Source organism: Mercenaria mercenaria, chromosome 7, assembly GCF_021730395.1.
Source record: "Mercenaria mercenaria strain notata chromosome 7, MADL_Memer_1, whole genome shotgun sequence".
In the NCBI taxonomy this organism is placed as follows: Eukaryota; Metazoa; Mollusca; class Bivalvia; order Venerida; family Veneridae; genus Mercenaria; species Mercenaria mercenaria.
The window spans coordinates 63,524,999-63,537,505 of record NC_069367.1 but is presented as its reverse complement, the minus strand read 5'-3'; the positions used below and the strand labels follow the sequence as shown (position 1 = coordinate 63,537,505).

General features: G+C 36.3%; 1 protein-coding gene across 4 annotated transcripts in view; it reads left to right on the top strand.

Annotated features, from left to right (window-relative positions):
- Positions 1-11,353, top strand: part of LOC123554047 (ankyrin repeat and SOCS box protein 10-like) — a 34,969-nt gene extending 23,616 nt beyond the window's left edge. For all 4 annotated transcript variants that reach the window (XM_053548540.1, XM_045343907.2, XM_053548541.1 and 1 more), the window contains 2 exons: positions 852-949; positions 1,548-11,353. In XM_053548540.1, coding sequence (XP_053404515.1) covers positions 852-949; positions 1,548-1,993 — 544 coding nt within the window. In that variant the 3' untranslated portion in view covers positions 1,994-11,353. The remainder of the gene's footprint in view (positions 1-851; positions 950-1,547) is intronic.
- Positions 11,354-12,507: the final 1,154 nt, after the last annotated feature.

The following is a 12,507-nucleotide window of genomic DNA, read 5'->3' as shown; positions in this document are numbered from 1 at the left end:
GATGGGCATATTGTCTTCATTTTCAGGTCAGAAGCTGGTATCTCAGTAACCTCCTGTGGGAATAGATTGAAACTTGACACAGTTATTCACTGTAATGAACTAACATGTCCTCCAACAATTCTTGTGGTTTGTTTAGCAACTCATACAGCATCAGAAAAATTGTCATTCTTTTTATGCTATATTAAGAATGTAATGGCTATCAGATTTTATAAGTCAAAATAAAGTAATAAGAAATATTTTTCAAATTCAGAGTCTTGTTTTTGGCACTGATACAGTCGACATTGTATAAAGAGAACGCCCAAGGGACTGCTAAAAAGTGGTCTCTTAATGGAATGGTCTCTGAATGAATTTCAGGTGATTCATAAATTAAATCTTCAATCTTGGGAGGTTGTGGGTTAATTCGCTCACTAGCTGTGTCATACCAGAGACATGAATAAATGGTACTAGCTTCCTTGCTTGGCGTTAAGCATTAAGAGGATAGTTTTAGGACTGGTCAGTCTGGTGTCGGTACAGTGTGACTTGGTTAGGGATAATTTCTCATGTCTATGGCATGACATTCTAGTGAAGCAGCACTATAAAATTGGGCATTATGCTCACTGCTACAAGGGGGACACAGTTGTTAATATGACTGAAAAATTGTTGAAAAAGATGCTTAATCTAAACACATATACACTCAATTTTAAGTAAACTGATTATGCCATTGGCTACGATCTATGTACTGCAAACAAATCAGTCTTCTCATCGCTGTTACACTATATTGTCTGTAGAGGACCAGGAAAAGAATAAAGGTAATTCTTTGTTAATCTTATTTTTTGAAAATAATAATTTCCATAGAAATTGTATTCTTTCAGATATGAGAATTCTAGTCCTTTGATACTTGCTATCAATTTCAAGTGTACTTCTCTGGTGAACTACCTTTTGGTGCATGGAGCTAAGGTGGAGGGAGACTGTAAGTTACACCTTAATTTTTGTGAACCACCTGTTGGTACATAAAGCTATGTGGAGGTAGATTTAAGTTAGACTTTAATTTTTATATGAATCACCTGTTGATAGACAAAACTAGACAGGAGGAAGATTGTCAGTTACCCCTTTAATTTTGTGAACTGTACTCCAGTTCTAGGGTTAAATGTGAATTTTAGATAAATTTCAAGGCTAGAAGATAGAAGGTTAAATATTTAGCATGTTTAAGTGATAGTCCTCATGAGTATGTGCAATTTATGAATATTTATCATATCAGTATAGATTAAATTAGTCATATGAGCATCAATTTTATCTGTCAAAAACTAGTTCAAATAAAGTCATAGAGAACATTGTAGGTTGGTTGTGTGGTAAGTTTACTTCTTTGCAAATATTTGCAAGGAAAAAGACAGACAATTCTAAGGCACTTGTGAATATTTCAAGAGATGCATAATCTCCAAAAGCAGAACAAAATACAGTGTGAATCCCTAGCAATTCAGATATTAGTTGTATATCAAATTGCAAAAATATTGAAGTATGGAAGAGCTTAAAAAATTAATTTACACATCTTTACTATTCATATATTTCAGTTTTTGGAGGTATTTCACCACTGCTGCATGTTATTAAAAAGAAAGATATAGACACAATGAAGGTGTTGTTAAACTGGTCATGTGATTTGCACTGGAAGGCACGGGTATTTAAATTCAGCGATTATGAAATGCTGTATGACTCTTTCGAACTTGCGATCCACGAAGGATGTCCGGAAATGGCTTTACTTCTGGTACAAGTTGGTTACAATGTCTCGAAAATAAAGTATTTGTCAGATTATTCGAGTGAAGTTCCTGAATGCTTGAAAAACAGACCAGACATCCTGGAACAGTTGCGACAGTATGTGCAGGAACCACGCTCATTATTTGATTCCACCGTTTTGTGCATTCGACAGACTTTGGGTGATAACATCAGTCACAAAGCTGAGGAGTTGCCACTTCCGAGACTTCTTATTGATGATATTAAACTGAAAGCTGTTCTTGACTGAACTTGGAATGCTCCAAGGACTTGCTTGTGGCTTGGATGACATGTTTGTAGAAGGCTGTCATTGTGAAGTAATGATGTGATACATTGTAATGCCTCTTGTTTTTACTGCGAGAGAGTGTTCTAGGACTATGTGCCTTGTTAAAAGCTTGCAAATATGATGTTCTGTAATGTACATGCATGACTGTGACTGTTTCATGCGAGACTGTTACTTGCAAGACTTGAATTGAGCAGATACTTATTGTGTTGTATGCTGAATTGCTCAATGCTGGAATCAGAGCACAAACTTATGTTAATTCTGTATGATTTGTGATGTTTCCTGTGTGTTTGTATAATATATTTGTAAAATGACATAGACGTGCTCAGTTTAGTCAGTAAGCAGCTTGATAAAATATTGGTCTTTGGACAATTTTGTTTTGTCACTTTAGTTGAATTTAATTTATATTAGCTTTAATACTGGTTATTGTGTTTTTTGTTCAAAGTCAACCCATGCCACTGTTATAGTATCTTTCATGTTTTAAGTTTGAAATTATATAAACTTATACTCTTTGCCATAAGCTTGTTTATTATATATTCTAACACGACCAGCAAATAACCTACATACATGTAGAGCAAAATCTATCTCCGGTTATTCTGCAATAAACCACTCGCATGCAATGATGTCATCCTATGCAGGTGCGTAGCATGGTCGTAAAAAGTAGTTACCATTTTTTTCTAACACTGTTGATACTAGTATGTCGTGTTAGAATCGAAATAATAAGTTCCCAAGTGTGATTTATCATAGAATAATCCAAGTTTTTTGTTCTAATGCAAAACAATATATCACTCAGGCCTACGGCCTTCGTGATATATTCTTACGCATAATAACCCAAAACTCCATGTAGTTCTGGGACAATCTATGTATGAAAAGAAACTGGAACCACTGCCTTACCCTTGCATGATCGTAAGAGGCGACTAATAGGGTCTTAACACTTGGTTTTGCTGTAACTCATTGATTCCAGCAGGTATGCAAATTTTGATTCCATACCTCATGTTTTTATTTCGATGTAAATGAGATGTGAAACCAAAATTTGTAGTCCTGTTTGGCGCCATATAACCTATATTGTGTTAGTGCGCCGTAAAACCCAAATAAATAAATAAATAAATATTCTATGATAAACCACGTTTGGGAACTTATTATTTCTTAAGTAAACAGTTGCAGAGCTTTCCATTATGTTAACTGCAGCATTTGGACAATTTTCATTAAGCATGTGATTGCTCACAGACGAAGGTCTAACGGTTGTTTATGCATATTTAATTCTATGTAATCCAGTGGAAAAAATGTATTTCTTCTTAATTTCTGACATAGAATATGGATTTATATGAAATACAACTTTGTTGTTGTACAGGCTCTAAGACAGTCTTGCCAGCATGTTTACAGATTTGTGCTTAAATTTCTATTCAGATTTAGATTTCTGAGACTGTTCTTCAGACAGTTTTATTACATTGAGTCCAAGTATTCAAGTAAAGCTTGGTTCAAAGACACAAGTATGACAATATAATTTTAACAAATGCTAAGATGTTAATTGGTCAAGGACGTATTCTATGTCATTTTTGCAAGAAAATGTAAATGACTGTATTTGGGTCATGACCATTCAAGAATGTTTTACTGAAAAATAATTTAACCATGTATTTTTGGTTCATCAAGCACTCTTCCCATGGTGTGTGGGTGTTGTTTTTTTTAGCTCACCTGTCACAAAGTGACAAGGTGAGCTTTTGTGATCGCGCGGCGTGCGTCCGTCGGTCCGTAAACTTTTGCTTGTGACCACTCTAGAGGTCACATTTTTTGTGGGATCTTTATGAAATTTGGTCAGAATGTTCAGCTTGATGATATCTAGATCAAGTTCGAAACTGGGTCACGTGCCGTCAAAAACTAGGTCAGTAGGTCTAAAAATAGAAAAACCTTGTGACCTCTCTATAGGCCATATATTTCACAAGATCTTCATGAAAATTAGTCAGAATGTTCACCTTGATGATGTCTAGGTCAAATTCGAAACTGGGTCACATGCCATCAAAAACTAGGTCAATAGGTCAAATTATAGAAAAACCTTGTGACCTCTCTTAAGGCCATATTTATGGGATCTGTATAAAAGTTGGTCTGAATGTTCATCTTGATGATATCTAGGTCAAGTTCGAAATTGGGTCACGTGCCATCAAAAACTAGGTCAGTAGGTCTAAAAATAGAAAAACCTTGTGACCTCTCTAGAGGCCATATTTTTCATGGGATCTGTATGAAAGTTGGTCTGAATGTTCATCTTGATGATATCTAGGTCAAGTTCGAAACTGGGTCACGTGCTGTCAAAAACTAGGTCAGTAGGTCAAATAATAGAAAAACCTTGTGACCTCTCTAGAGGCCATATTTTTCATGGGATCTGTATGAAAGTTGGTCTGAATGTTCATCTTGATGATATCTAGGTCAAGTACGAAAGTGGGTCACGTGCCATCAAAAACTAGGTCAGTAGGTCAAATAATAGAAAAACCTTGTGACCTCTCTAAAGGCCATATTTTTCATGGGATCTGTATGAAAGTTGGTCTGAATATTCATCTTGATGATATCTAGGTCAAGTTTGAAACAGGGTCATGTGCGGTCAAAAACTAGGTCAGTAGGTCTAAAAATAGAAAAACCTTGTGACCCCACTAGAGGCCATACTTGTGAATGGATCTCCATAAAAATTAGTCAGAATGTTCTCTGATGATATCTAGGTCAAGTTTGAAAGTGGATCACGTGCCGTCAAAAAGTAGGTCAGTAGGTCAAATAATGAAAAAACGTTGTGACCTCTCTAGAGGCCATATTTTTCATGGGATCTGTATGAAAATTGGTCTGAATGTTTATCTTGATGATATATAGGTAAAGTTTGAAACTGGGTCAACTGCGATCAAAAACTAGGTCAGTAGGTCTTGAAATAGAAAAACCTTGTTACCTCTCTAGAGGCCATACCCTTGAATGGATCTTCATGAAAATTGGTCAGAATGTTCACCTTGATGATATCTAGGTCAAGTTTGAAACTGGGTTACGTGCCTTAAAAAACTAGGTCAGTAGGTCAAATAATAAAAAAAACTTGTGACCTCTCTAGAGGCCATACTTTTCGTGGGATCTGTATGAAAGTTGGTCTGAATGTTCATCTTGATGATATCTAGGTCAAGTTTGAAACTGGGTCAACTGCAGTCAAAAACTAGGTCAGTAGGTCTAAAATTAGAAAAATCTTTTGACCTCTGTAGAGGCCATATTTGTCAATGGATCTTCATGAAAATTGATCTGAATGTTCACCTTGATGATATCTAGGTCAGTTTCGAAACTGGGTCACGTGCGATAAAATACTAGGCCAGTAGGTATAAAAATAAAAAAACGTTTTGGCCTCTCTAGAGGCCATATTTTTCATGAGATCTTCATGAAAATTAGTGAGAATGTTCACCTTGATGATATCTAGATAAAGTTCAAAACAGGGTCACGTACCTTCGAAAACTAGGTCAATAGGTCAAATAATAGAAAAACCTTGTGACCTCTCTAGAGACCATATTTTTCAATGGATCTTCATGAAAATTGGTCAGAATTTTTATCTTGATAATATCTAGGTCAAGTTCAAAATTGGGTCACATGAGCTCAAAAACTAGGTCACTATGTCAAATAATAGAAAAAAACGACGTCCTACTCAAAACTGGGTCATGTGGGAAGAGGTGAGTGATTCAGGACCATCATGGTCCTCTGGTTTAATTTTGGTTTTTGTATCAACACAAGTAACATATCTTTAAAGAGCTTTCCTTTGTCTTATAATATAAAAGTCTCTTTGGAACGCCAGAAAAGCAGTGATTTCCAGCAAAGCTACTTAGGAAATGATTTCACTAATAAAGGTTTACTTATAAAATTGCCCGTGTAGTTGTAAAAATATAATGTTATTCTTAATCTGATTACAGTTTTTGCTGTATAATTTGATTTTTGTCGAACCCGCTTGTGGAAGCGAAGACATAGTTGTCCAAATGGCTGTTCGGTGTATGGGCGTCCGTCCGTGCTTCCGTCCAGATTTGCTTGTCCGGACCATAACTTTGACATGCATGGAGCAATCTTGTTTATATTTGGCATAAATACTTAGATTTTTTTAAAGATTTACTTCCCTTTGTTGTTACTATAAATAACTGACCTAAATGTTTGCCTCAATGAGACAGGGTGTCATGTGCAACTCCTAGTCCATTTGACAGCTGGCAGCCTCGACATGTTGCCAGTGGGCATCTAGTTAGTTTATCTGATACTTTAAAAAAGGTTGTCACTTGATCATCTTATGTCGGCATTGGTTTTTCTTGAAAACTAATAGCTATAGCTTTGAAATTATGTACACCAAGTCTTGTTTATCATCATTAGTTGATTAGTTAGACCGAGAACCAAAACTCTCACACATTTTGTCAGAATTTTGACTGCTTTTATATTCAGAAAATGGGAAGTTCTTTGTGAAAATTTTTGTTTGTACTGCTCTGAGGTTATAAAAAGATTGTAAAATACCACTACTATTTAGTGGAAACAGCTAAGCACATCTTTTTAAATGGTTGTGACTTGTAAGTCTTTGTAGATTGAGTGTTGTTTTTATTTTGTTTTGTCAGCTTTTATTTGACTGCAGCACTGCATAGCTATAGCTGTTTCCAGCCATTGCTTATCAGTTGTAGACCTAGCTAAATTTTAATTTTAATACCTGCTTTCAGTTTCAACTCTATGTCTGGGGACAATCCAAATTTTAAAAAATTGCATTTTGTTTAAGAATAGGACATTAATTAAAGTTTTCTATGTTATTATGCCCCCCTTTGAAAAAGGAGGGGTATATTGTTTTGCAGATGTCGGTCGGTCGGAATGTAGACCTATCCGTTTCCAGATGATAACTCAAGAACGCTTGGGCCTAGGATCATGAAAGTTGATAGGGAGGTTGGTCATCACCAGTAGATGACCCCTATTGATTTTGAGGTCTGTATGTCAAAGGTCAAGGTCACAGTGACCCTGAATAGTAAAACGGTTTCCGGATGATAACTCAAGAACACTTGGGCCTAGGATCATGAAAGTTGATAGGGAGGTTGGTCATGACCAGCAGATGACCCCTATTGATTTTGAGGTCAGTATGTTAAAGGTCAAGGTCACAGTGACCCTGAACAGTAAAACAGTTTCGGGATGATAACTCAAGAACGCTTAGGCCTAGGATCACGAAAGTTGATAGGGAGGTTGGTCATGACCAGCAGATGACCCCTATTGATTTTGAGGTCAGTATGTCAAAGGTCAAGGTCACAGTGACCAGGAACAGTAAAATGGTTTCCAGGCAATAACTCAAGAACGCTTGGGCCTAGTGTCAGGAAAATTGATAGTTTGGTTGGCCATGACCAGCAGATGACCCCTATTGATTTTGAGGTCAGTATGTTAAAGGTCAAGGTCACAGTGACCCTGAACAGTAAAACAGTTTCCGGATGATAACTCAAGAACGCTTAGGCCTAGGATCACGAAAGTTGATAGGGAGGTTGGTCATGACCAGCAGGTAACCCCTATTGATTTTGAGGTCAGTATGTCAAAGGTCAAGGTCACATTGGCCAGGAACAGTTAAGTGGTTTCTGATCTTCTTGTCCAAAACCATAGGGCCTAGGGCTTTGATATTTGGTATGTAGCAAAATCTAGTGGTCCTCTACCAAGATTGTTCAGATTATTTCCCTGGGGTCAAATATGGCCCCACCCCTAGGGTTACATGGTTTATATAGCCTTATATAGGAAAAAGCTTTGAAAAACCTCTTGTCCAAAACCACAGGGCCTAGGGCTTTGATATTTTGTATATGACATCATCTAGTGATCCTCTACCAAGATTATTCAAATTATTCCCCAAGGGTCAAATATGGCTCTGCCCTGTGGGTCACATGGTTTACATATACTTATTTACAGTGTGCATATAATTTCTGTTCCTTGTGCAATTACTAAATGCATCAAGGGGGGCATTTCCTGTTCGACGAGCTCTTGTTTTTGTATGTGTTTGGATACTGGTATTTTGGATTTTTGATACTTGATTGTATTCGTGAAGATGCTACATTGGGAGTGATTTTGCAATGGGTGAAATTTTGAAAGACATTTTAGAGGGTTCTATTTAACAAATATGCAAAAATCGTCTGTAAAGCAACACATGGTGTTTTTTATTGTGCCCCCCCCCCCCCCCCCCCATGAGTGGTGGGGGCATATAGATTTGGTCTTATCTGTGCATGTGTCCGTCCGAAGTTCGTGACACGCCTAGCTCAAAAAGTATTTGATATAAATTCATGTAATCTTGCATGAGTCTTTATCATGATATAAACTTGCGTACCTCCTATTTTTCGTCTGGCTCCGCCCCCTATTTTTAGAGTTATGGCCCCTGAAATAGTCAAAAATGCACATTATCACCTTGTGACGCGCCTAGCTCAAAAACTATGTGATATAGATTCATGAAACCTTGCATGTGTATTAATCATGATATGAACTTGCGCACCTCCTATTTTCCATTTTGGTCCGCCCCCAATTTTCAGAGTTATGGCCCCTGAAATAGTCAAAAATGCACATTTTCACCTTGTGACACGGCTAGCTCAAAAAGTATTTCATATAAATTGATGAAACCTTGCATGAGTCTTTATCATGATATAAACTTGCGCACCTCCTATTTTTCATCTGGCCACGCCCACTATTTTTAGAGTTATGGCCCCTGAAATAGTCAAAAATGCATATTTTCACCTTGTGACACGCCTAGCTCAAAAAGTATTTGATATAGATTCATGAAACCTTGCATGTATATTAATCATGATATGAACTTGCGCACCTCTTATTTTTCATTTGGGTACGCCCCCTATTTTCAGAGTTATGGCCCCTGAAGTAGTCAAAAATGCACATTTTCACCTTGTGACACGCCTAGCTCAAAAAGTATTTCATATAAATTGATGAAACCTTGCATGATACTTTATCATGATATGAACTTGTGTACCTCCTATTTTTCATTTGGCTCCGCCCCCTATTTTTGAGTTATGGCCCCTGAAATAGTCAAAAATGCACATTTTCACCTTGTGACACGCCTAGCTCAAAAAGTATTTGATATAGATTCATGAAACCTTGCATGTGTATTAATCATGATATGAACTTGCGCAGCTCCTATTTTTCTTTGTGTCTGCCTCCTATTTTTTGAGTTATGGCCCTTGAAATAGTCAAAAATGCACATTTTCACCTTGTGACACCCCTAGCTAAAAAAGTATTTCATATAAATTGATGAAACCTTGCATGAGTCTATATCAAGATATGAACTTGCGTCTGGCTATGCCCCCTATTTTTAGAGTCATGGACCCTGAAATAGTCAAAAATGCACATTTTCACCTTGTGACGCGCCTAGCTCAAAAAGTATTTGATATAAATGGTTGAAAACTTGCATAAGTCTTTATCATGGTATAAACTTGCACACCTCAAATTTTGTTGGCTGGTTCCACCCCTATTTTTAAAGTTATGGCCCCTGAAATAGTAAAAAATGCACTTTTTCACCTAATTATGTGCCTAGCTCAAAAAGTATTAGATGTAAATTCAGGAAACCTTGCAGGAGTCTTTATCATGATGTGGCCTTGCACTCTTGGCATTCTTCTTGAGAATCTTACTCTTATTACAGAGTTATGGCCCTTGAAATAGCCAGAATAGTGGATTTTTTGTTTGTGATGCTCATAGCTCAAAAAGTATAGGGCCTAGAATAATGAACCCTTTTCATAATATGTTTGTTGAGGCTATACCCCATTAAGACTGCAAACATTTGAATTATTGCCCCTTATTTGTGACTAATGTACCAGTGGGGGGCACACCCTGTGTCCTACAGACACATTCTAGTTATAATTATAAAAGTATAAACCATCATGGAAAAAGCATTATAAATAATTTTTCAATAATGCCAGTAATTATTAAAAACAACTGAAATATTAAAGCAGCATATACCCAGTAGTAAGTTTGTAAACTGTTATTAAGGGAATGACCTTGAGTCATAACAGGAAGTGTTTTCATACCTTGAAATATTATACATAAAGATTGATGTAACATAACACTATAAAGTGTTTCTAATCTTGATAAAGGCTGAGGTTGAAAACTCAAATTGTTTTTATATTAGGAATGTTATTTATGCAAGTTTTAGAACAGACAATGTTTGACCATAGCTCCATGATCTTCGATTTAAACTTTAGGATTCTAAATATGAATTTTTGATTTATGGTGCAGGGAGTGGGTATTTTGAACCATGATATTTCAGTTGGATAAGCGGTTACCTAGTTTTGCCCTAATATTTATGCATTGACTGTAATTATACCTTTTTGCAATTTTATATACATATGTAACCATGGTTGTGAATGTCACTGTGATGTACTTCGTCTTACTATACCTCCTGTGGTCCAATGCCTGGGAAGTGTAGTGTTTGAATTATTCGCCCATCACACGTATGTTCTCAACGCCAACAGTTTCAATCCCATTCAAATGAAAATTGGTTTACATCATTAACATCAAATGGATGTGCACATACTATTGTGGTTTGTACTCTATGTACTAAGCTCCTCCCAAATTTTCCATCCAATTCAAATGAAACTTTGTGTACATCATCAGCATGAAGTAGATATGTACATATTGTTGAGGCTTTCATTTCTCAGTTTTTTTCTCAGTTATGCCCCTTTTTGGACTTCACAGTCCCATCTGGGTACAGTTCCCATCTGATGGAGATGAAACTTGGTATACATCATCGACATCAAGTGGATATGCACATATTGTCAGGATTTTGATGTTCGGTTATTATTAGCTAACCTGAGCACAAAGTGCTAATGATGAGCTATTGTGGTCAGTGATGGTCGGTCATCCATCAGCATTTTCCTTTAAACAGCATCTCCTCTTAAACCACTAGGCCAATTTTGATGAACTGTTACAGGGATGTTCCTTGGATGGTCTTCTTTAAAAAAAATTCAAAGAATTGAATTTCATCAGAACTCTGGTTACCATGGCACCCAAAAGGAAAAGCTATTAAAATCTTCTTATCCAAAACCACAGGTCTTAGGCTTTGATATCTGGTATGTAGCACCATGTAGTGGTCCTCTGTCAAGATTATTATGTCTCCCCCATTACATGGAAGTTGGTTAATGTCTTCAACCTCAAATAGATATGCGCATATTGTTGATTTTTTTTTTGGACTTTACATTTTGAACTTTGTAATATGATACTGTATCAAGTGTTTTTTCAAGGGCATGTGTCAGACAGTGTTGACATTCTTCTTGTATCTGTATTATGATAATGAACTTTTTTGCAGTGCAATATTCTTTATGCAATAAAACTAAAATCTTTTTATATTGGCTTTGTACCTGTTTCTGTTTTGATTAATGAACAGAAAATGCCATCAAGGACAAAGTAAATACTTAGTATTTAAAGAACATGTCCTCCTGCTGTAGTTCTTCTCATTCAAGAAGGTTGCTATTTTGTTGTGATCACTCACCATTTGTCCATCCATCCTTCCATCCATACTTTTCTTCAAGAGTATAGTGTGGTGGAAGTTGATGAAACTTAGCCTGGATGGTCTGCTTCCAAAATTGTTCAAACAGTTCTGCTTGGTTGCTTAGGGGCTGCCAGGGCTAAAAATAGAAAAATCTTCAAACATCAGATTCTCCTAAAATTCTATTTAGATTTTCAAATAATTGCACCCAAAATGTCCTTCTGTGACTCTCTGCCAAGACTACTCAAATTATTTTTATTTGTTAAAAACCATTGCCGCAAGGGGACATGGTCAATTTTCCTTATATGTATATAGTGGAAATTTTAAAAAGCTTTTTGTATGAAAGTGCTGGCCCAATTTTGAAATTACTACACACAAATGATCCTTGTGTGAATCTTTACAAAGATTGTTCAAGTTATTCTGATTTGTTAAAAACCATGGTCACCAGAGGAATGGTGACTTTTCTCTATATGTAAATAGTGGAAACTTTAAGAATCTTCTTCTTTAAAACTACTGTCTTGATTTTAAAATGAGTTCACACATATGGTCCTTGTGTTACCCTCTTCCAGGATTGATAAGATTATTTTGATTTATAAAAAACATGGCTGCCAAGGGGTGTGGTCAATTAAACCTTTTATGTATAAAGTGGAACCTTTAACAATCTTTTGTACGAAACTACTAGCTAGATTTTAAAATACTTCCACACAAATGGTCCTTGTGTGGGACCCTCTAATAGGATAGTTCAAATTATTTTGATTCACCAAAAAACATGGTTGCCAGGGGGCATGGTCACTTTTACTTATATGTATATAGTGGAAACTTTAAAAATCTTAGTGTCAAATTTTTTGGTGACCCTTTACAAAGATTTTACAAATTAATCTGTTTTGTCAGAACATGTCCGTCTGGAGTGGACACTTTCCCTGTGTGTATGTAGTGGAAACTTTAAATATCTTCTTGATCAATATTATCTCCCCCAGCTCACACACACACAGTCTCCCACATTTATATAGTA